This window comes from Dinoponera quadriceps, unplaced genomic scaffold (genome assembly GCF_001313825.1).
Source record: "Dinoponera quadriceps isolate SergipeBrazil2010 unplaced genomic scaffold, ASM131382v1 scaffold1308, whole genome shotgun sequence".
Lineage (NCBI taxonomy): Eukaryota > Metazoa > Arthropoda > Insecta > Hymenoptera > Formicidae > Dinoponera > Dinoponera quadriceps.
In genome coordinates, this window is record NW_014555613.1 from 1,132,748 (window position 1) to 1,158,307 (window position 25,560).

The following is a 25,560-nucleotide window of genomic DNA, read 5'->3' on the forward strand; positions in this document are numbered from 1 at the left end:
GCTGTTTATCCGCCCGTCGCGCTATTTACGATCTCGCGCGCTCGCTTTGCAATGCTAATGACAGCCTCGCTGGCATTTAGTTGGACAACGTTTGGAGGCGCGCCAAGATAACCGAGTTTCCCCACGCGATCGGTTGTTCCCATTGACAATACCCCAGCGCCACGCACAATAGTCGATATTCAATTCTGGAACGCTCGCGCATGCACCGACGCCGCACCGTCAAAATCCCGCCACGTATCAGATCTCGCCGGATGCGGCGCGGCGCACAATAAACCGCCTCTTCGCGCGGGACGTCTTTTAAATAGATTTTTTCCGCTGTTGACTCGCAGGCTCTCTCGGCCTGTTTTACGGCCGACAGCTGAAACTAGCTGATACGCTTCCGCAGAGCGAAACGCGTTATCCTGGGGAGTATTAATGACGTATCGGCGCCTGTCGAGGCAGGCTAGACTCGATTTGTACATTTCGCAGGGGTGTTCGCGCAATTTCTCCCGCGCCGCGGGAAATATATATGAAAGTTTGAACGTTTAATCTAATTTAATTAATGTAACGTTAATCTCGTTTAATTCGTTAGCGTGACACGCGAGTATTTATCTTTCGAATATATCCTACACGCGCTCCACGTGTACGTTCTTATGAGATGCTATTTTCTTCCATTGTTCATTAACTAATATTGATGTCATCTTGCGCTTTTTCATTTGATTACGAGCGAATTAGCTCGCGCGCATTGTACGGAGGAAATAAGGGAAAATAAAAGCAGGATTAAGCAATTTATCATAACCTAGATAGCATTAATATATCTAGATAATATGTAGATATAACTCGACATATCTACGAAGCTTATTCTATATCCAAAATATAAAACATTCGTAGCTAGATAAAATATATATTTTTTTCATATCTATATCTGTATTTAAGGAAAGTGTAAGTTTATTCACCCGCCTATCTGTTTATCTGGATAAATAATTATAATTGTATCTAATTTTATTTAGATATTAGAAAAGTCTTATCTTTTTTTCCAACACTGATAGCGAGGGACACGGGAGACCAGAGAGAAGGGGAGATTTTTTTCTTGACGCAAACATTCTTGGTTTATACAAACGTTCCCACGGGCGATGTTTCCGTACGATTCGTTTCTGCGAATGGACGTCCTTACCTCGGCACGAGAAATGTCCCAGGGCGAAGCTCAAAATTGCCGCGCGGTATAACCAAGTTAGTTTCTGCTCCCTAATAGAGCATTTCAGCATTCTGCTAAATCCTAGCCAGCGATATTATGCTCTCGGCCGAGTGGCTTAATTGGACCGAACGAGAAATAATTGCCGTAGCAAAGCTAGCGCGGAATATGGCGCTGCTAGAATACGAAATGACTTGGTTTGATCGAGTCTGATTCTCGCCGACGGTGATCTAAGCTCCACGACAGGAGCTGGCAAAAGACGCGTCTAAAAGCGCATATTTTCTTTAGATAATTCAATCCTGAGACAGATATCAGTACACGGTGAAAACCGTTTGGTTGAATTTACGTGACAATAGACAAATTGCATGCTTTTGCAGTTGAACGAATCAGAACTTTCGCATCTATAAGGACCAAATTTCGCTTAAGCGAATCAGAAATCCTTCTTCCTTCAAAATGCGTTTGCTTCGCTCACTGTCGGATAAATTCGAGCACACTTTTTTCTGAGCATCTTATATATAAAATTTGAAATAACACGCACATACGCACGCAGTATAACACACCGAAGTATTCCTACACAACGAAGAAAGCTAGAATCAAATAAACATAATTACTTATCTTTTAGTCTCCTCCATCAAATATTTCAACCAATTTTATATAATACACATATTGTATATAATCAGTTGTATTTCTACCAAATTTCTAATCAATATTTGCCAAGGAGTGTCGGAGTAACCATTTCACATGGATCAAGTAAATATTGATTTTAACGGTAGCACTTTTTTTCAGCGTATTTAACAATTTCCGACACAATTACGGGGGCTTATTTTTTTATATAAAGCAATCTCTAACATCGATTACATTCGCGATGTAATAATCTCAGTCGGCCAGCATTGTGCCAGCGTTTCCATATCGACGTCCCGCCTGTCGGTATCCCGTCTAGTCTTAATTACACCGTCAATGCAAGTGGCATTGCGGTAATCTCTCATCTGGGGATCACAGGCGCGAATCCGACGTTCGCCAATGCCACACAGTTCCCGGTACCGCCGACAAACATCGCCGTTCACGGCGTAATTAGCGACGTAATTAAAGTACTCGAACCGGCCGGGCGACCGTGGAAGATGATTACGCCGTAAAGCACGTGCAAACGAGCCCCGCCGTTTTTACCCGCGCTGAAAACACAACGAGAGACGTCGTCGCGGAGGAGAAGCAGCCGCGGGAGAGAAAGCGCTTGATTAATCGCGGGGACACCGAAAGCACGAAGACAAGATTACGCGCCGCGGCAGGAAGACTCTCGCCGACTTTCCCCTAATTAAGCGTTTGCAGATAAGCCGCGCTTTTCTACTTTATACCCCGGCGTTCTGCGCCGACGTCGGGGGCCGTCGTCGCGCGGGAAGCGAAAACGGAGGTGGACTTACCCCGCAGAAAGTCGGGGGGACCGTTTTTGCCAAATGACGTATTACGTATTCAAGCGGTCCAGACACAGCGGGTGAGCACGCATCTTGTTAACTTCTCAACCGCGCTCGTTGCGCAAACCGTTGAGTTGTGCACGGATCCGCGGAGCCTAATATCGCGTGACGCCTAAACTATAATGATACTTGCGTAAGTACATGTGTATATGCGTATATATGTGTGCGCGCTGATACCTTACAACCTGTTGAATTTGAAATAGCTCGCATCAAAATCTACCGACCGGATAGAACCGCGCGATAAATCGCGCGTTTTCCGTTTCGGCGCGAAATAGCTGAAATTTCCATTCTTGTATCGATCGATCAAACGGGTCGACCTTAAGGTAGTTGAACCGTGACAATGTGACGTAAGTTTGGCGGAAAGAAGTTAATATTTTGCCGGCAAGGTTTTCAATTATGGCATTCCTTTAGTCAAACCTGGATCAAATAACGAATATGACGAAGTATATGTATGTAAGTGACTAAAACCACGCGTGAAGGAGATAACGTCGGATAGGACGGGCGAGTTTACGTCTTCCTTTATAAAAGCGCGATAAAACCCGCCGCGGTAATTAGGTGTTCACGTTCGAGCGGTTTACCGCTTAATCCAGCCGTGGTACTTTTTAAGAGTCGTTTACGGCGCAGGAAACCAACGGCTATTCCCGTCAGAAACACTGCACGAGTTGTCCTTCGTTGTTTCACGACTTGGTCCAAGTTCGAGGCTTTAACTAGGACAGGGACCGTTCGTTAATTTACGGCCGTACTTTGCTATCCCTGATTCCATTTCGAGTTTCATAGGAGGGAACTGTTTTACTCGGCCTGGAACGAGCTGATATCTATCGCGAAGGACATTTCCATTAGTTCCTTCTTCTTGGAGATTATCCAAACTTAGTCGATATCGAAATCTTGCCGATGACGCACGCACTGAAATTATAATTATTTTCTGCTTCAACTAGACTCTTTGTATGATTTAAACCTCTGTAAAGTTTGTTCGCAAGAAATGATGCCTCGCGAAAATAGACCCCCAAAACCGACATTTCCATGATATCTACCGGGAAACTGTCAAAAAAAAGAAATGAAATGAAAGCACTGAAATCACATTATTATACACATTTATTTTACAAGACATGCCCCTTTTTAAGAGAAATATTTGACAGAGTTCGGTACACTTTATAACCGAGAAACGTGAATATGTCCATTTCCCATACTTATGTCAGCTTTGGTACTTTTCTAGAAAAATGGTTCTCCCGACTATAATTCTTTCACTATGATATACAGCCACAAATGCCAAATATTTTCCTCTATGTGCTTCTTGACGTGTTACACGAAAATGGCGTTTGTTTCTACACTCCCCCGAAGCTCAGAGAGATTTACGAGGCGCTAATAAAAGTCACTAACTTACATACGTTTATTGACGGAAAAAGGGATGCTGCATTGGATGCCTCGATTGAATGGATGGTAATAGTGAACGTGTAATATTCGCGTTTGTTACGTTACGAAGATGTGTGTTTACTCGCGCGGAATGGTTATCGGAGCAGGGATTCGGGAGCTGTAAATAAAACTACACATCCCAGTGTAACTAAAGTTTAAAGTACAACACGGCTCGCCAAAACCATTATATGGAACTAAAATTTATGGCGTATCGGGACCAGACTCGGGATCAATATTTATACGCGCTATCAAATATTGACGTTCGTGATTTTATTGTTGCTTTATGGTTAAAAATTGCTCAATCCCGATAACGTGTGACTCGCCACGCGTTTCATCACTTCCAACGTTATCGCGAGGCACTATCTTCTCACGATACTTGAATCATTACTATTACGAATTTTATGTCGCAGCAAGAGGGAGAGAGAGAGTGAGAGAGGCTGAAGAGACGCCGCTTTATTTATTATTGAATCCGCTTGCAAATGCGGTTTGTGTTGCGGATCGAATTTTGGCTTTTCGGCCGCGTGACAAAGGATTCACTTTCAAGGATGAAACGATCGGCGCTTTGATTTTTGCTCGTTTTTGCGAGCGATCGTTCAATTTTATACAGTCAGCTCGATTGATTCCGATCTTGTCTGCAGCAGCGAGGTGATTCCATCGTGCCTGCCATCCCATCGATCTTATTTAATTTTCAAATGGATCTGCTGGGAATCTTAAATCGCTCAAGGGGATTGAAAGTAATCCTTACAAGATCAACGCGCGTCTCGCAACTCTCACGAGCTACCTCTCAGGCTATTTGAATGATCTGAATCTGAGAAATCTGGAAGAATCCAAAGTGTTGAGGGAGATATTCTCGTTGCAGTAATTATCTTCAGCGCGACGTACCATTCTCGCAATTATACCGCGATGCCTCGCGGACCAACGTAAATTCGCGTTATCGAAATTCCGCCGTTATCTAATTACTCCCTGCGTAATGGGAAAGAGAATTACTCAATAAATCGTGAATTTTCCATAAAGCACATAATCGTGTCGGAGATCGAGACGATATATCGAAACTCGAGCGACAAGTGAAAATATCGCGCATATGTACTGAATAATTTAAGACTGTGAATACCGATAAATCCGATTACTAAAAAAGTTTTTTTTTTTTTTTAAGTTTTATCGTATAGGAAACGTATTCGACATGCAGTTGCTCACTTTTTAGTAACGTACATGGAAAAAGGGTTTGGTTGTATTAATTAGAAAAGGAACAGTCAGGTGCATTTTGGTCGAAGGGAAATTCTGATTATAAAAACCACACTTAGCCCGTAAGAACCAGAAATTCTTCCTTCAACCAGAACGCATCTGGTTGTTCCCTTTCTGGCTAATGCAGATTTTTTTTCGTGTACGCCTGCAAGTAATACTCGGGTCGAATTGTGTAACAAATTGCAAGTATATTTTTATGTAAATATTCTGTATGTGCATTAATATATTTTTATGTACGTGATGTATAATCGCGATGTTCCTCGCACGCGATAATGCTAACATTAAAATGGATAATAACGTGCCTTACACACGTGTAGTATAAAATTAATTAAATTCACAATTCAACTAATAGCGCGTGAATTTGGTGGCGTAATCTTTCGTAATAGCGTGATAAAATAAATCGCCGAATAAAAATAAAGCCGATAACACAACTTATCAAACAATTTTACATGAAAATCCCTTTTTTGCTGGTGATTTCCCTTCAATAATAATATCACGCTTCTAAAGAGAGGCGCGGAGTATTCTGGAATAATTTAAAATTTTGGACATTATTTCCTTAAATATTTTCGACTTTGCGAGGTTACATGCGCCTCATGAATATTCCCGTGCTCTTTCATGTAGTCCCGCTTTTGCGACTGCAAATACGCTTCATCTGCGGAATGAAGTTTTACGAAAGAGACGCTATCTCTGCATGTACGCAATTGAGACACAAGTGCCTAAATTCAGCGATACGGTGACTCTCCCGGAGCGACTTCAGTTTCCCTCGCTACGTTTATACTTACCTGCTACTTTCCATGTATCTCCGTGTAACGCTCGTTTCTTTTTTCAAGATGAATATTTCCTTTCGTACAAGTAAGGGAAATATGAGCAGCGCAATTTATAGCGAAACTTCGCAAATAAAGCTCAAACTTTCGCGTCATCGGGAATATTTTGTTCAAAGCTTATATTATTGTAGTTTTTTCGCACATTTATCTGCGGCTATCCTCTTACAGGATATAAATTTTTACTAGAAATTTATATAAATATAACGGTGCAGACTTTATAACACGATAAAAATCATCGGGATGAAAAAGCGTGGACGTTCGTGTAAAATCTTTTTGAAATAAGAGAAAGTTTATATAATTTCGGCAGATTCGCAATAAGGCGAGAAGCGCCGTACGGCGTTTCAGTTCACAGAGCTAAATAATCTCTCTCTAACAATCAACTCGCGCAAACTAATATCTTCCCCGTCGGTGTAAATCATGCCGAGCCGCGGCCGAACCGTTTTGCTCGCGCACACCTTATATTATCTCGTACACGATGTTTCATTTTCGACCTCCGACCGAGGAAGAAAAAATCCCACCGCGTGCTCATGTGCGGCGTACAAAAGAAAAATAAGCGATTTTCCGCAGGGTCGTGACTTTTTTACGACACCGGCGAGAGAGCTCAACCTGTCGGCGCCGGCGCGTCACGAGGGAGGAAAAGCGTCGGATCGCACATAGAGGGTGTTTAGTAACATACGGTGAACCAGCCGGTTTCCTCATCAGATAGAAAGTTGGAAAATGATGCCTCGTCGAGCGAATCCACAAGATCAATTTATCGGCCGAATTTCGCGTCTGGGTTATCCTCAACACAAATACCGCATCTCGCGCTCTCCCGTGACTTATCACCGAAGAGATATATAGACGCGTAAATTTTGGATGAAGTTAAATATAGTATCGGGCGCAGCGTCTACTTTGGAAACATGCATATGTAGGGTAACCACCGTTATTGATTACTTCGGAAATGCAACGCGCGGCTCGCGCCGGTTCGAGAAAGTAACTTCGTTGCGGGACAACAAAGTTCAGCTGAAAATAATTCACTAATGGAATTGACCCTCTATCTTTCTCGTTCTCTCGCGCGATGCTAGTCGTTCGTGCGAGTCTGCGCTATCGGTCAGCGAGCGATACGCGATACTATAAAATGGGAGAGGAAAAAATATCTAGAGATACATCGGAGTGATTTTACATGCGGATTGGATACACGATGTACGATAATTAATCGTATTGTTGTACCGTATACAGTTGATTAATTAATGCCGCTAAATCGCCGCGTGCGTTACTTCGTTGTCGGGAAAAAAGCGGTATCAAACTCTTTATCGGGACATGACGCGTTAAGAGGATACTATATACATAAAAATCTTGCCACTGATAAAAAATAAATTAAAAAATAACAAATAAAATAGCATATATATTTAAAATTTAAATGTATTATTTAGAAATTTAATAATTGAATAAAATTATACAAGTTAATATTATGTAGTGATATGGACTAGTTAAATAACATTATAGAAAAGTCTTTTTTCAATAAACAATAAACCTATGAAGAGACCACTGAAAATCCGGCACTCCACGGACCACCCACTTTTAAAGGAACGCCACACTCGGAAACTTTGCCGACAGAATACTGATTTTTTCTGTAAAGTTTACGTTTTGTTGGTCGCAACACCGAGCGAGGGACGCTAAAGCGCGAAACACCGAGAGCCGAGTTTTTTTCCATCAGCGAGTTCTGATTTCACCGGGGCCGGTATTGCGCCTTCCGTCGCGCGATAAGGTATCATCCGTTCGCCGGTTGTGTCATCACACGTACACGAGGCAAGGGTGCTTTCGCAGGAGATCTCCGTCCGGTGGTGGCTACGTTCGCTTTTAAGACGCTTCTCATATTCTAGCCGCGTGCCGCAAGATATATGCCGCACGACGTGGGATTCGCGAAAAGGACGCAATGATAGAAGTCGTCGCGTTCACGTCCGTCCGGGAAAGGGGATTCGCCCGCAGACAAAAGAAGTGTCCCCGTAATAAGAATTTACAATTATCCTCCGGCGACCCTCGGCGAGACGTAACGCCACGCGGCGTCCCTCCATCGGCGATCGTGCGGCGAGGGAAACACTCTTGGAGTTAAGTCACGCCCGACAATCCGTGGTAACTTCCGCTTTGGCTCTAATTAAAGCCCCGGCGCCGAGGCGGAAACGGAACTGCGAGATAGCGGCCGGGAATATCGCTAAATTCTCCGATCGTCCGTCGCGCCTGAATTCTGATCGGCATACCCGCCGCGTGCGGAGGAGATCGATGAAATTCTCACTTGTGAGAATTCGCGGCGCGTGCGCTAATCCGTTAAAACGGCGGGCGCAATTATGCGAATGGAGTCCGCGGGAGTCCGATATTTTCGTGAAAATTGATCAGTTTTGTTTGGCCGTTAGAGGTGTTCCGCGAGATAACGATCGGATCCCGCGTGGATGAATTAGCGCGACGTGAATCCGATTCGCTTGAAAATGCAATCGGGAATCTCCCGCGCGATCATATTTCCGTCCTTTCATATTTTTATTCGTTTCGTCACGCGTTTTACAGTAATCCCCCCCGCGTTTTCCAATTTCACGCGAATTTTCCCCCGTATAAATCTTATCTGCACTTTCCGACTATTTTGCAGTAAAAAAAATAAAATGTCGATTTTAACATTTTTCACATGTCCCAGAAGGTCCGCTCTAAATTTTAACTTGAAATAACTCATTTGAAGGAACTCGTGAATCGACATTAACATTTTCTTTCAATACATGATATTAATTATTTTGCCTTAACTTGCATTTGCAATAGTACACTCGCTATTAATTGAAATGATATATTTATAATATTGAATGTATGAAATGTTAACACTGTCTGTAAATTTCAACGTGTCAAATCAACTAATAATATTCAATAAAATTAACACCTTCGTTAATTAATACTGAAATATAAAAATATAAAATGTGAAATATAAAAATATGTTATCGTAATATTTGTACATGTTCAATATCGATTTAATGCAAAATGTTGCGACAAAAACACAATATGTTAAATTAACTAAATAATTGTGTTAAAACAATTCGAAGTAATATTTCGTTTCTGATGATGATACACAATAAGTGTTAAGTTACTAAATTGTCATAAATATAACAAAAACGTAACATATTGACTGTATGTTAATTTTTTCTGGAAATAATGAAAAGTTGATGGCACATAAGGAAATATTAACGTTTGGCCGCAAAAGATGTTTTATTCTGTTTCGATAGCGGAAATATCCGATATCGTGATGCGAGTTTCATCGCGGTGAGAATCTAAGTGTTCGCCTACGGGATGAAAAGCGCAGCGCGATCTTTGATGAGAATAAAGTGAGATCTTCGTCGCTATTGTTTCGAATATTCACGCAATTAGACGATAAGTAGACGCGACCGTTCTCTTCTACTTCCCGGTTCTCCGGCCAACAGATTACAACTGGCATAAAATCAGATCTCCGAGTACCGAGTGTCACGGGAAGAAAAGCGGAACTGCCTCGCCGCATGAAAGTGCGCTCGCGCAAATAAACAATAAATCGAATTCAGCAGCGGACGGATCGCGTGAAATTTCTGAATAGCGATCCGAATTCAATTTCAAGGGGTAACGCGCGCGCGCGCGCGCACGATATATTATTTATTTTATTAATTTAAATCGCACGCACACATCGCGCTCAAACGCGCGTGATGTAATATTAATATTCGCGGTCTGCGAACTGTCATGACATTACATTTTCATTCATTTTCCCGTGTAATAGCATAATTTACATTTTATGAATATTTCACGGGAGAGAATTGGTGTAATTTATTTAAAACATGCGATGTCGCTCATTCAGTACAGCGTAGCGCTCATACATTAATTTCACACTGGCTGGTTACGCGGTAACGAAAAATCTGGCGGAAAGTCAGCCACGCACCCGCGAAAATATATAGAACTATAATGCGAAAGAACGCAGCGCAGATAAATTCGGCGCGACTGCGTGTATTTATTACACAGTTGCGCCGTGCCTGTGATAGCGATCGTCGCTACATCAATTCGCTGAGGCATCGCGCACGTCGCGTAATAAATTCTTAATTTTTCACGGCGATTCACGGCGATCTCCCATCGCCCGCGCGGAATCTTGAGATTTATACGGGATCATAGACAGACTTACTAATATATACGGACGAGTTCGGAGTGTTAGCTCGTCGAGAACGTGGAAACTTCGTATTACAATCGCGAGAATGAGAAATCGTGAGTTCTCACTCGCCGGCGAAGGCCGGCGCACAAGATGAAGTAATCAAACTTTAGGTCGCGTTTACTCCACACCGCTTTATTTTCGCATCTCTCTTGCATTCGAAAGATTTCTTGCGGATAATCTCGCAAAAACGAAACACCAGTGAGAAACTTTCGGCATCTCGGAATTCTCCTTCTCTCTCTCGTATTTTCATCCTCGCCTATTCGCTCGAGCCGCATGTTTTTAATTGCATCGCGGTTTCTATCGCGCGAAGGGTTGAATTTACAACCCCTTTCGTCGATCTTACACCTTCCCGCTGTTCCTCGCGCGCAAATCGAAAATCATGAGGAGCGCGAATCGACGATCGCGTTGACGAGCGAGCAGAATAATTTTTATGGGCGACCGCCGGAACAAGTTCTTTTACGTTCGGCATTATTTGCGATCCCCGGGTTTTATTACGTGACTTACTGCCGCGTAAGGGCCGAGCACGTCGGCGTTTGCGCGTTTACTTCGTTACACGTCGTAACTTCTGCGCACGGAACTCCAGCCCTTAAATACTTAACCGCGCGTTTTCCTTCCCTTCTTCCTTTTATACTGCGAATAATAAGCGAATAGCGAAAGGAATGAAACTCGTCCTCCAACGATTTATCTTGCCGCCGCAGAATCTGCCCTCTTAAATTTTGAATGAAGTTTAATGAATGTCATCCGGCATTTTTAAATATTCTTCATGTGTCAAATATGGAAAGGAGTAACGGCCACCGTTTCAACGCGAAATTCTACAAAATATAAAAACAATAACTTCATTCTACTGTACTATAGACGTTCGTAAAAGTATATTTCGAGTATCAATTTTTTATTAAATTAAATTATGTAATATTTTGTTAAATTAAATTAAACGTTGGGGAGTACGTTTGAAGGAGCACAAAAATCGGCGTTTTAGACGCTCGATAAGAGGATCGTATAATTTTTTTTCCCGAAAATACCAGAGAGCTCCCGACCAATCTGTGGCCAATATATGCGCGGTAATCCCTCTCATCTTGCGAAGATCAGGCGATTCTCTCTTTGACGATCGTTGAATAGTTATTACACATTTGCACCCGCTATCTCCTCTTCAGCGCGGAAAAGAGGAAAAAACTGGAGGTTTAAAAGTCTCCTCTCTCTCTCTTTTCCTTTCGAGCGAAACCACCGGTATGGAAGATGTTCGACTTTGAAGATGTTTCTCAAATTTATGCGTTCCACGATCCCGCGGAGGCGGGCTACGCATATCCATTCGCCTTCCCCTTTTTTCACCCTCACCCTCGTTCTATGCTCCCGCTTCTCATTCTCTTCCTCTCCCCCCTTCACTTCCTCTCTCTCTCTCTCTCTCTCTCTGTCTTTCTTAATATCGCTCAGCGTCGATGGCTCCTCAGATTTCCGTGGCATTTTAACGGAAACGACGGGAAAACCGACGCACACGATCCGCGAGGAGAGAAGCTTTAACGACTTTCGCGAGATTCGCACGGACGGGCGGTAACGACTTTCTAAGTGCGAAAATTCTTAAGGCCACCGGGAAACATTTTTGAGCCGGTAATACAGCGGTTAGCTGTCTTCGCGCGAGAGTACGGCGCGAGCTTTTTGTCTCCGCGAGGACGCGCTGATGTGCGACGAAATTGCAAGATTTACGCTGATCCCGCATGCCGATGCGCATCCGTCTTGCGTTGCATTTTAATGCAGTTGACAGTTTACGTAGAGCGCGTGAGAGAAGATTCCGTTCCCGGGCCGAGTTAACTCGAGACTAGAGACCGCTACGTAGTCACTAGATTACGGTAGTCTCTTATCCGATTCCGGATGTATATTCTGTCGTCGCAACTTCGGGAAGAACTCGCAATTTGTTCTCGGCGAATTTTCTCTCGGCGTTATTACACTTTAATAATTACAATATCTGCAATGATAATTACAATAATTTAATAAGATGTGTAAGAATATTAATTAAATTAGATAAACCCATGCCGATCGCATTTCACGAACCATTATTATCTAAGGCTCGGTTTATTAACTTTAAGAGACAGAAAAGTTTTTATAGACATTCTATTTTTCTTTAAAATTCTAAGAAGCCTATTTGAATATCCAGAGTTATTGGAATTATTCTCACTTCATATTCCTACTAGATCCTTTAGAAAGTGCCTTTAGAAAGAGCCTACCTTTTTATATAAAGATACATTATATTTCTAAAGATACATTTCTTTATATGGCAATTTAAACTAATTAATCGCACGAATTTGCAAGTTTGCTTGCAAATTCGTTCAGTCGTATAGTATATCGATTTTTATCACGTAGCATTGATTTCATTTAAGGCAACCATTATAAAACAACTTTTAATTCTCATTCTTCTGATTTTAAATTATAGACTTTATATCTTCTTTTTATCTTGTTTCTTTTTATTATGTATTGAATAATGGCTTAAATTGTGTAATGATTAATTATATTTGCTGTACTAAAAAGATTCCTCCCGTAATAAATAGAAATTACCGCAAACTTCGTTCATCGATAACTCGGAACTCGATGAGCGAGGAACGTTGTACGAAGAAAGTTTGGTTGGATTTACTTAACAATGAACAAACCAAATACGTTTCGGTTAAAAGAAAGCGAGTTTCTGATTTTAAGAGCCGAATTTACTCCGTAAGAGGCAGAAATTACGCTTCATCGTCGGATAAATTCAACCAAACTTTCTTCTTCGTGTGGGAACTTTGCAGAAAAAATACGCGAGTATACTCTCGATGCAAATCTCGTTCGTTACCTCAAGTTCGATCTACCGGACCGCCCTTGCCTAGCAAGATACGGTTGACGGACTCATGCATGGAACACAAAGCGCTCTCTCACGAACGAATCCGAAACGGCTTCTGTTGCAGGTCGAGATGAAGGGAATCTCCGGGCCCATTGAATTTAAAGAAGGCCGCAGAATTCAGTTTAAATTGGATCTGTTGAAGCTGAAGCAACACTCGCTCGTCAAGGTACGTCGCGGCTTACCGCGAGCGAAACAGGAAGCGTATCGGGGCCGACGGTGAACAACAGATTGGTATATAAAATTATATGTGAAACCAGGTAGGCGAGTGGCGTCCCGGTACCGGCGTCAACGTCACAGACGCCGCAGCCTTCTTCGAGCCCAGCATCGGGAACGTAACTCTAATCGTGATCACTATACTGGTGAGTCACCGTCGATATTTATACATTCTGTCTGCGTAATCATTTCATCGCACACGTTTAGCGTCTGAGAATCAAAGAAACTGAACTGAAAAATGTGCGACGACTTCGTCGTCGTAACTGCGGCACCGTCGTGCCTCACATTTTGGTAGAGAGCGAGGACAAAGGAGGGGATCGTGACGGTCAAATTGAAAGTTCCTCGATATGGTCGGCGCCAACGTGTCCCGTCGTTAATATCCGCGTTGCCGCCGCGCGGTCTCAATCGTTTTTCGTTCGTTATTCTTACATGACAAATCCCGCCCGTTCACGGACAGGAGATGCCGTTCGTGATGATGCACCAAGAAAAGAACTACACCGGGAATTCGCGATTTTACGGTTTTTGCGTGGATCTCCTGACGGCGGTGGCGAGGAAGGTGGGCTTCTCCTACCGATTGGAGCTGGTGCCGGACAGGAAGTACGGTGCACGAGACCCGGAGACCGGCGAGTGGAACGGCATCGTCCGAGAGCTCATGCGACATGTACGATTCGGTTTGTTTTTATTTCTCACCTCTCCTCCCCTCCCGATAGCGCGTAATCCTTCCTCCCTCCCGTTAGCTCACGTAATCGCTAGATAATCGTTGGCTGTCTCGAATTGGCGAGTTCTCCGCGGACTCGTTAAGTAGTCAAGGAAGTTTTACTTCCGAAGTTTCTGTCTCTCGGCTGTTTGTACCTCGGATCGAACTCTGGACCGGACTCACACGCACATGGACTATTAATGACGATCAAAGCACGGCAACTGATTGAATTCTCTCTTAATGGCTCGACAGTCCGATATGCGGACAGTATCGATAGTGGACGATAAACGATGTTAGTTTCGACGCCCGTATAATCTGCTTCAGCGTAAAATAAGAACGATCACGATTAGAGCCTCCGTTCTCCTTGTGGCTTGTGTCCGTATCTCTCGTTTGAGCCCAACGTTTCAGACCCAATTACGATCTTCGTTTGTGTATCAAGGCACGTTCCCGTTATGCTGACCCGCCGTTTGTCGAAACTATCCTCCTAGTAACTCATTGTGATCAATTACTCCGGTATCTACCATATCGTAGGACGAGGAGCGTGTAAAGGTAAATCACACACAATGCGGCGTGCACGTCGTGCAGTTGGTAGAACGGCCGGCAGAACTCGCGAGCGTCATTCGGTGTGTAATAAGATCGTAAATCGATCAGTGACCAGCGAGTTAATTACCGATTACGCCGCTTAACATAAATGCCACGGGATTAGCGAGGGATCTGTTAGCGGTACCCGTCGATCGATATTTTTGCGGTTACGGTATCTTACGGAAGGGCGTGAAACAATACGGGACTTTTAAATGTGCACTTTTTCACAGGAAGTATTTTCTAGGTTACAAGTACGAGCGATTTAAAGGGAATGAATAGAAACTTTTTACGCTGAGAAGCGAATCGATCGACTGTCGATGACGTAAATGGCCATCGATGCCAGATAGGTCGTTACAACATTACATAATATTATATTGCGCTTGCAATTCACGCAACTATTTAATTAACCGCCCGTCCTCGATATAGATTCCAAAATCGATGCGCAGCCAATATTTTTAGATGCCTTGATGGCTGGCTTTTTTCTTGATTAAAAATAACGGCAGACAGATAAATTATTAATTATTGCCAATGGTATTTTAACGAAAACAAAAAAAAATAGACGCATATAAAATATTCTCTCTCGTGATGCGACGCAAATTCGATATTTTTGATTATACACTGCAATATCGTGAGACAAATTCAAGAGCATTTCTCTCCAAATGTCCGCAATTTCCATTTGAAGTTTAACGAACACATGACATGCATAATAATTCGTAATAATCGTTCGTTGTAATTGATACTTATGGAATGAGGAACGCGCGGGATATAATCGACGGAAAATTGTCGAAGAATGGTCTCTTTGAGTTTCCCGTTGGTGAAATATTTCTTTTTCATATGTTTTGTTACTATATGCGCTCGTTAGACGTGAAAGTTTGCTTAATGACTGCAGGTCTTCACCACTACCTGATCGATGCGTACGTGCACGCGTGTCGCTTCGCATGCACGCGGGTGTGTTCGACGTTGAAATTTTTCCGGGCTATCCTCTCGTTAAATCTTTCACGCTCTTACGGCTTCGCGCTTCACGTACTTCGTCGCTTTATTCGAGATTCATGCATTATTCAACGATGTGTTAAAAGTGACCTTACAACCTCCATTAAGTTGGTCTTAAATTAATTTTATATCTCATCTCTTGTCGCCCAGATTGGGTATGCTAACATTCACGCTTAACGTTCGTGTGTGGATGCGTCGTGTCAAGTATTTATTTCACGAAGGCGCTGACCGTTTGATCCGATATCTTTTCCTTTCTTAATACGTTCGCCGTCGGAATTATTTTTGACGATGAATGATTTTCCCGTTTACGCGTGGGATACGCCGTCCACGTTATCGAGACTAACAGTTTTACTTACAATATATGTGTTACAAGAGAGAGACTGCAGAAATTATTATGAACAAGAAAAATATGTAACGTTCGAGATACGATCACAGAACAAACATGATTGTTTAAATAATTTTTTGGAATATTTGTACAATTTATATCAAGGAGTGAAAAAAATGCATTTTATTTATCATCGATACGTATTCGCCTTTGTAAGCGAAGCCCGTAAGAAATAATTTGATAACCACCATGTTAATTCACCATCTTCACTTTCCGCGAACGCGTGGCTTATTCGAATTAAATCTTGCGTTTGGGTTTCCGAGCTCTTTTCATGCATATGTATACGCGCATATGCATGACAATTTTTTTTTCCGAAACGAATGTAGAACTTCAAACAACGCGCACACGCGCGCGCGCGGGTTAAAAAACCTCCATACGTCGCAGTCTCCCTGTGATTTGAATTCAGTCGCAAAGTTAACAATATTAACGTGAAGAATAAAATTAGCGATATCGGAGAAACGTTTTGCACGATGTCGAAAATGAATTTAACTCGCCGGCGAATTAACGCGCTCCTTTTCCGTTTTTTTCCACGGTATCACTTTTTCGCACGGCTTAATATACGCGTGCTAAGTATATTATGCATATTATATTATGTACATACGCCGTGCCGTTGCAGTTAATCTAGAAATTCTCATATGTAACCCGTAAATAGCAAATCTGACGTCGGCGTCCCCTCTTAATTAAATCCTTTACGTTTCCGCGTAACGCGGCCGCTGCCCCATTTTCATCCAAAATGGCGAAAGCTTCATGAAGCGAAGTTACTTTATTGCATTTCAAGAAGCCGATTTGAATTTAAATTTAAATCTAGACCGCGCTAGACCACTTCCAGCTCTAACTCTGAATATACGGCGACCGCGTTATAACGCCCCCAACGCTGGAAACATCTTTTGTCCGCGCTATTTTCCGCTCGTTCGTCGTAAGAATAATATTTCCAACGGTACAACGGGCAATTCCAACGGGCAATTTTTCTCTCCCCCTTGTTCATGTTCTCTCTTCAGCTCGCGTTCGTTTGTTTGCTTGAAATGTACGTGCAATTATCGGAATTACTCGAATAACTCAACCGTTTTTTTCTTCATATATCATGCGCCCAATATAACACGCATCTCCGGCCCGCCCGAATACATAAATCAACGAAGCATCAGACGTGCAAACTACGATTTCTGCGCGCGCGGGAAATATGCATCGAGCGTAATAAGGGGGTTTCTAATTAAGGTAGTTGTAGCACAAAATGAGTTTTTTTCTCATAATTCGTTGAAACTTTCACTATGAATCAATTTAAATATAATTATAAATAAATGACGGAAGCTGAGAAACTCGCAACTGAGGATAACACTTTTTACAACGTATACAACGAAGTTAAAGTGTCCACCAACTTATATCTCCCTCCAAACCCTACAAATTTTATCCAGAATATTTCTTACTATTTCGCTTAATTATTTATATATTTAGACTTCTAAAGCTAAGCGACTCACCCCTATACTCGTACATTTGCATACATTTAAATACTTACATACCTCTTTCTATTATCTATGCATCTCTGTTAGATCAACTAATGCATCAAAAAAGCATTAATAAGAAAAATAAAAAATAATATTTTCGCATTTATAACATTGTGTACACATGTCTTGCTTTAACTCCGTTTCAAATTAACATTTAACATATTACTTAGACAGTGAAGTAAACGTATAGAAACGTAATTTTGCTTGATAAATACTAAATGTACGAACGGCTCCCCTGACGCGACACTGAAAATACGGCACTCTGCGATACAGTTACCTTAAAACGAAATGAACCAAACAACGATGCGCGCGGTATACGAAGGAAAGTTTTTACCATGAAAGTTTCCCGCGGAGGGGTGCGTCGTGGAACGAGCGAAATTATTTGTACCGGCGCACATTGTCACGCGGAGAATCAGTTACGACCGGGGCGGAAGAGTGTTACGCGAGTGTTATTCTCGAGTCACTCGTAAGGCGTGTAACAACGAAGCGATACGCGCGACATTACGCAAATGAGGTTGACTCGGTAAACCGCACTCTAACTGACGTAACTTCGCACGTTAATCGGCACTCTCGCACCTGAGTCTCCTGGCAGTACCAGGTACATCTGACACGTAGTTGCCTGCGCGCGGAGCGCGTCACGCACATCTCGTGGGAGTGTTCAGCGTAATAGTCTATCGAAGAGTAATCCATTTAGCCGCTAATCAGCATCGAGAGAGCTTGTGCATCCGCGCGTCCTTCTCTCTCTCTCTCTCTCTCCCTCTTGATGTGTCAGCGTTGCATCCTCCAGCGGGCCTGAACATAGCTGGAATGCCGTCGTAAATACCAATTAAAGCTGTCCACGCCGTTACGAAGATGCACGACCCGCTATCGCCGCTGCGTCGCCGGCACTCCTAAACTCTTCGACGGCGGGCGTATGGTGGTGTCACTTTCACGCCAACCTCGTGGATGTTGTTTCTGGTAGAGTCCTGGGTATAAACAGAGAAGCGACATTGAACAGGGTCGGTTCGATTGGCTGTCTGAATCACATGATCGCGACACTATTTCTTCCTATTGACTACAACTACACTGATTATAACAACTACAAGTTATAAGGAAAGTATTCTAACCAAGTCTAATTGTTACGGTTAACTTCTTGCAACCTAACTTTTCCTTCCCATCCACCGTCCTTCTTTCACTTTTTTATTCGTCTGCTCTAAGTATCATCTTGGAAAAAAAACCGACTTTCAATTTATCGAATTCAATGTTGCTTTTTCATTTATATGTCGGACTCCAGTTATAGGCTCGACGCGAGTCGGGAAAACGCATTTTCATTCCACGCTGCGCCGAGTCGCATCGCGGCGCGCCGCTTGCGATGTGACACATTGCGGATTATAAGGTTTTATGTGTCCTGTTTTTCCTCTCTCCCTGTGTAAAATCGCCCTTCTCTCCTGCCCCCGTTTGTTTTATTCGTCGATTCGTGAAATTGCGACGTGCCTTTTGTTAATCTGTATTATAAACGAAAAAAGAACGTTGTGTTTTATTATTTAATAACGAGTTCCTGGGCTACGTTGTATGCTTAAGATCTTTACATAGTAATATTATTATTTACGTATATATCGCAGAATATGAATATTAAAGGGAAAACTAACGTAGATACGGTAAGCCTACATGCCCATGTTTCTCGACTGTAAAGTACTAAACCCTGTCGGACAATACAGGAACTTCATCTACTGTGTATGTACAGTAGTTGGAGGTGAAGTGGCATTTTCAACTTTGCCAGCGCGTTCGGTTGTGTTATCAGCGCCGTTCGATTTTCCATTGTGCTGAAGTTTTGTTGAACTGTCTTCTTGCGAAAATTCAAGTAACAAATCAGCGATAAGTAATTTATTTGATAAGTTTATTTGATAATGCTATGTCATAGTGAGTTTCGAACTTTTAAAATCACTTTGAATCTTGCGCCAATCTCTATCCTCTGTCACTGAACCACGCAAAGAAAGGTAGATAGGTTGTTCTATAAACCGGCTTGTTCTATAAACCGGTTTTGGGATTTAGTTTCTATAAGTATTAATCCTCAAACATTAAAAAAAAATAGTTATTTGCAAGAAAATATATAATCATTTTCATAAGACTATCATATATTTTGACAGAGAAACGTTGCTGGTTTACATTCAGGCATGTAAATTTTAATTTTACATCGTTAATGGCGTGTCGGTTTTGGTGCTTTTCCTCTAATTATTTTACAACCGCATAACCGCGGCGCCCGAACATCTTCTTCGGTGAAATCGCGACGAAACGCTCCGCTCGCCAGTCGCAAACCTCTCTTTACCAAACAATTACCGGACCGACTTATTGCTCATCACCACGTGATAAAATACATATTTAAAGTGCTAAATCTGTGATTGTTACAAGTCGTGTCCATTTAGTATTCTCCAGTCGAGCGTATAACTCCCGGTGAGGATGCGAATCTCCCGTGGCACGAACGGAGTGCGAAGGATACGCTGAAATCTCCTTGATCCCGTCAAACCCAGACCGAAGCCGTAAAGCTTGATCTCAACGCGCGCGGCTTTCGCCCCGGGAAGGACAAAAAGAAAAAAGATTTACATCCGAGCCCGTAAAATTCTCACGCCCAAGTCGCGGACGCCTTTATCGTTTCGCGCGCGACATCAGTGACCTTGTCGCCGACCATACCGATAGAAACCCGGCAGGAGGTCGCAGTGTCCTGCGAGAAAGGACTAAGAAAATGGGCGGGAAAACCGGAGACGGAGATAGAGAAAAGGAAAAGAGCAGAATCAAGCGGGAGCGAGGAGGTGGCCTGTGAGGAGAAGACGAGCGAAAAACGGCAGCTCCTTTTTATGATCCCCGTAGGAGCAGCCGTACGTAATGCTGAAGACCGGAGGGAATTTCAGCGGGAACGCGCGCTACGAGGGCTTCTGCATCGACCTGCTGAAGGAGATAGCGCACATGGTGGGCTTCACCTACAGGATCGAGCTCGTACCGGACGGCAAGTATGGCGTTTACGATTACGAGACCGGCGAGTGGAACGGGATAGTGCGCCAACTGATGGACAAGGTGAGGCGTGTGCACGTGTATATGCGTGGGTGTATGCGTGGATATCTGTGAGTGCAACGGATCGGAATTAGCGCAGAGACGCGTGAAACACGTGCTCTTCGCGAATCTGCCGCGAGAGAACGCATGTTATTCCGTCAGATATCGCACGATGATCCCGACAAACTGTATTTAACGCTCTTCGAGATGGTTGAGGCAGCGAATTTCAAGTCAATTCTCAACGTCAGCGACCCGCAGTCGGCAACTGTGGCTACTTTAACGTGTTGAGTGCCGACGGAATATGGTCATCGGCATTATGACATTGCCGTATCTTGTTAGTTGAAATAGAATCGACTTTATCATGCTCTAGGACAAATCCTGTAAGAGCGGCAATTAATATTGATTTATGGTAGATCCAAGCAGTGACGAACGTTCGCAGACCTCAGCAAGATAAAACAGATGTTCGCGTTTATAGTGTCCCTCTATAAATGAAGGATCTCTTCTAAAGTAAAAGAGAATAATAAATGCATATTAAATTAAATGACTTTAATTAAACTCTATTGTGAACATAATGGTTATCTAAAAAATTTCTCAAAGTTAAAAACAAAGGGGTATGCACATGATTTTTTTCACGGTAGTATTTGGATATTTCGATGTGATGAAAGTTGCAGCGCCATTTGTAACGAATACATCGTTTGCAGTGACGTACGATATAATGGAATTATTATATGAGTTCTGCAAGAGAGAGTTTTCTCGGTGTAAAGTTTCACGAGTGACTACTACCTTTATATTTTCATCTCTACCGTGTGTAACCAACTTCCAACTTCTGCATTAGCGGCTGATATATCTGTCATCTGCTCGGACATCAAATTAATGACTGTATGTTTAGTGTTACACGTCAACTGGTAATGTGTAGAAGTCAGAAGTTACCCACATGGCTGGTAGGGTCAAAGATGTAAAGGTAGTAGTCACCTGTGAAACTTTACACCGGAAAAACTCTCTCTCTCTCTCTCTCTCTCATGTAGAACTCATAAAATAACTCTATTTATCATACATCGTTGTATTCGTTACAAGCAACGCCATAACTTTCATTAAATTAAAATATCACCGTAAACAAATTGCGCATATCCCTTTGTTCTCTAGTTTAGATAAATTTATTTATCCCGCTGTATTCGCAATAGAGTTTAGTTCAGTCAATGTGTTAATTGGCGACTGATGAGTACGCGTACGGACACGGAGAGAGCTACACGCGCGAGACCGGCAGCTCTCGCACGAGGACACAGCACTCCCACTTTGCGGCAGCCGGATCGCGAAACTTTCGCAGAGACATCACACCACCGGCAGCGCACATTGGTGTACGATTTCCATGTAACGGAAGTGACGTGTACGCGAGCCACCGTGTTGCCGTAGGGTTGTTGACTGAGGCTCCACCGTGGCGGGATAGTTTGATAGTCGGCGATAGACGTAACAAAGGATAAGTTAAGTGAGTTTGGGGACAGACGGAGGAGAGGGGCGGGCGTTGGCGTTTTATCGCCGCGAGGAAATGTGATCCCCGGGGAGCGTATTGGTAATCCGCACGAGGAGGACGGCGGATCGACTCGTGGTGAAATCTATGAAACCTTATTACTCGAAATTTCGGTAAAGTTATCCACACTCGCGTCGCTATCGAACGTTACTGTCCCGCCGCCGGCTAGACCGGTCGACGGATATACGATTAAAGTCGACAACGGAAATTCGGGAATACCTTCCGCCAGCGACGATTTCGATCGCGCAAATCGATGACCGCGGGGTTTCCCGAGGCCGACGCGAAAGTATCCACGTGTGAGAGTCGATTTATTATGTTTGCTGAAAACAGCACAGAATAATGTGAGAAAAAAAATATTCTCTGCCCAAACAAAAAAAAAAGAACGTCGACATATAAAGAAATCCATTTTTACCCGAAAATATACGCAGAGTGTTCCGCGAACAAACCGACAAGCTTTGCCGGCATATTTGGAAAGTCACTCTGAACAAACAATGTAAACAATAGATCAGTTCAGCTTCGTTATCGACATAAATATATACAAAGGCGGTATTAACAAGTTGAATTGCTCGCAGCTTTGAATAAATTAGGACCGCGTGCGCGCATGTACTTCATATGGAAAAAGCCGAGTTTCAGGATGCTCCGCGAACACGAGGCCGCACCTCCCCTTCGTACGTGGGAGAATCGCGCCGGCGAATTCCACAACGGATACCGATTGGCGCGAATCGCTACCCCGTTGCCAGCACTTGACGCTAAACGCGTAGGCTTAGACGCGCGCGGCGGATGCCATTCGCTTTTGCAATTCAAATCACGGACAGATGCGGCGAGACTCGGATATGCGAGCGACACGTTTCTACCAGGAAAGCGTGAAACTAGCTCTCGCATCGCTACTATTGCCGCGTCTACATTTCAAGTAGGCTACATGTGCGTGAGCACGCGGCCGATTGATTAAGCTCCGCGTACACGCGCGCGCGCGCGCGCTACCGGTTCAACCGAATTTCAATATCCCGCTGACATTTCTAGCTGATGCAATAACAACCATACTCAGCATACGGGCGCGATAACAACGTCGGCCGCGGCACCTGAAGCTGAGGTGAACGCATACGTGACTTCGCCGGTAATCCGTCGAGTGTTGCGCGCTGATATCAATTAATTTTTCCAAACAATTTAACTGCAGATCGTACACGGTACGGTAGGGAAACGCGATTATCGGCACGCACGCTCGTTACCTCGTTTAATCCGCCTTCCCTCCGTGATATACGTAACTTTTCAAACGCAGTTCGTCTCGTTTCATGGGTAAATTAATGACGATAGTATCATCGCTGTGGCTTTTTCACCACCGGCCGGAAATAAACTGCCGAATTGATGAGTTTTATTTGAACTTTTACTGAATCCGCATATTCGGAGAATTACGTTCAATAGAGCGGAAGATGTGAACCGATGCATGAACGGTCTCAAAACCGGCGGCGTGTAATTGATAGGAAACACAACAAAGAAGAATGGCATTAATCTATATTACGTTATTATGTAAAGTAATCATACGTAATTGCTGCGAAACTTCGCGCGACATATACCGCGGAATGGGTGAGGTTATAGCTCTATTTTTTTATTTTAATATCACGAGCATATTTTTATAGTTAATATACAGAATAAATAATTTGCGAAAGGATTTTGTATTCAATTAATTCCCTGTGTCAGTAGTAAGGAGTTGAATTTTACCGACTCTTCGCGAGTTCGAATTTTCCTCCCTTAAAGTGAACTTGTAGCACCTTGCTGTAAATGCGCGTAATACCATTTGCGTCGTAGTTAAACACAGTAGTTAAGCGTGTTAGCTGCACCGCTAAGGTCGTAGAGTTTGAGTATTGTCTTTGTGTATGCACAGTTGTCTTATCAAGATTCGTTAACGTGCGCCAAGATAGTAGTAAGAGTGGAAATTTGTTCGAATGCTGAATATTCGCGTGAATTCCTGGATCCTCGGGAAAAAATGATTATATATGAATTTTCTCTATACGGCCCATATGTAATCAAATGTAATTACATATGTTCCACATCTATAAAGTGTTGTTACACAAGTATAATTGAAGTAAAATATTTATGTTTATATGACTGCCCACGATGTGAACACTTAATTAAATTCAACTGTTTCTTCCGTTTCTCATTCAACAATATTTTTATTTCATGTGGACATGTATAATTATATACGTTGCCGTATAGAGAGAAAATTCGTATATAAATCACATATAGTTATGTATAATCATACGTAATTTTATATGAGATTATATATAAACACTTTCCGGGTTTTACATTCGTGAATTTCTACCCTCGTAGGGAAATATACAAACGGCCGTTTTGCACCTCCCCTCCCCCCACTTCGAGGAGCGCGCGTTTTATTTTCCTGGCGCATTTAAAAGCTCGCTTGTTTTTCGGGAGAGGGAGGAACTAAGTAGGATGTAACTAGTCGTGTATCTCGGAGCGATATCTACATTCCAGAACTACTTTCACCATAAATCCCAAAGTTCGGGATTGGGCTTAGTATCCGGCAGCCCCAGAACCCAAGGGCGCACTTTTATCACGATGAATAATGTATAACCCAGTATGTAACAGAAACTACGCTCCCGCATGGAAAATAATTAATTCCACCCTTTCCAATGTAACGCGACGGAGAGCCGCTCGTAATCTACCGGCGACTTTACTAAATGGATTACATCAAGTAAATATACAGCGTTTAACTCGTCTGCTGATTCGACGTTATAATATTTGCAGGGAGTATTGAAGATACTGTTTCTAAGCTGCAGCATCGATAACAGGCCGAAGTCTTTTCGTCAATCTTTCCGACTCATGCAATATTCCCACCGGAGAAACAGACTTGCCCGGCCGAACGTATCCACGGCTTTTAAATTCCGCCGCGTAATTTTTTCCGCGTACAATTCCGGCGCAATTGCAAATGCGAACGAATAACAAGGGCCCATTGTTCACTCAATATATCGTTCGTGTAGAGCAAAGAGCAGGCTCGAGTTGGCGAGTGTTGGCTGAAAATTTGCCGGTGAAGTCCGGAGGCGGTTTACTTGGCGCGCATTTTCCCGGGAAAGAGCTGAGTATGCTTACATTTTAATTCCACGATAATGGAAGCCATCCGCCGCCGGATCAAATCCATCTTGCGGGGAACGCGTAAGTACCCGACAGGGCGGAATAATCATGTTAAAATTTCGAGACGAGAAGCGACGTGGAAACAATGATTATTAATCGTCTAATATTTCCCGATCCGGATCCCATTGAGCGCTCGCCAACGGCGGCGGGGGTGCGATCGCTGATTCAACAACGAGCGTATGAACGGCGCGCCCACATATGGACCGGCATGAAACGATGAGAAATCGCGATAGGCCTCCGCAAAATTTCTCATTTTCGTCGGTCCCGCGGACTGGCGCGTTACAAAGCGCCCGGCACTATGTTATCCGGACGGCAGTATTAATTTTGTCAGATGATCATTAATAATGCTCG

At 43.1% G+C, this 25,560-nt stretch overlaps 1 protein-coding gene across 1 annotated transcript in view; it reads left to right on the forward strand.

Moving 5' to 3' along the window:
• LOC106744815 (glutamate receptor ionotropic, kainate 2-like) overlaps positions 1-25,560 on the forward strand; it is a 151,212-nt gene that overhangs the window by 104,429 nt on the left and 21,223 nt on the right. The window contains exons 9-11 of the mRNA XM_014619856.1: positions 13,215-13,316; positions 13,408-13,509; positions 20,361-20,564. Of these exons, the coding sequence (XP_014475342.1) occupies positions 13,215-13,316; positions 13,408-13,509; positions 20,361-20,564 (408 nt within the window). The remainder of the gene's footprint in view (positions 1-13,214; positions 13,317-13,407; positions 13,510-20,360; positions 20,565-25,560) is intronic.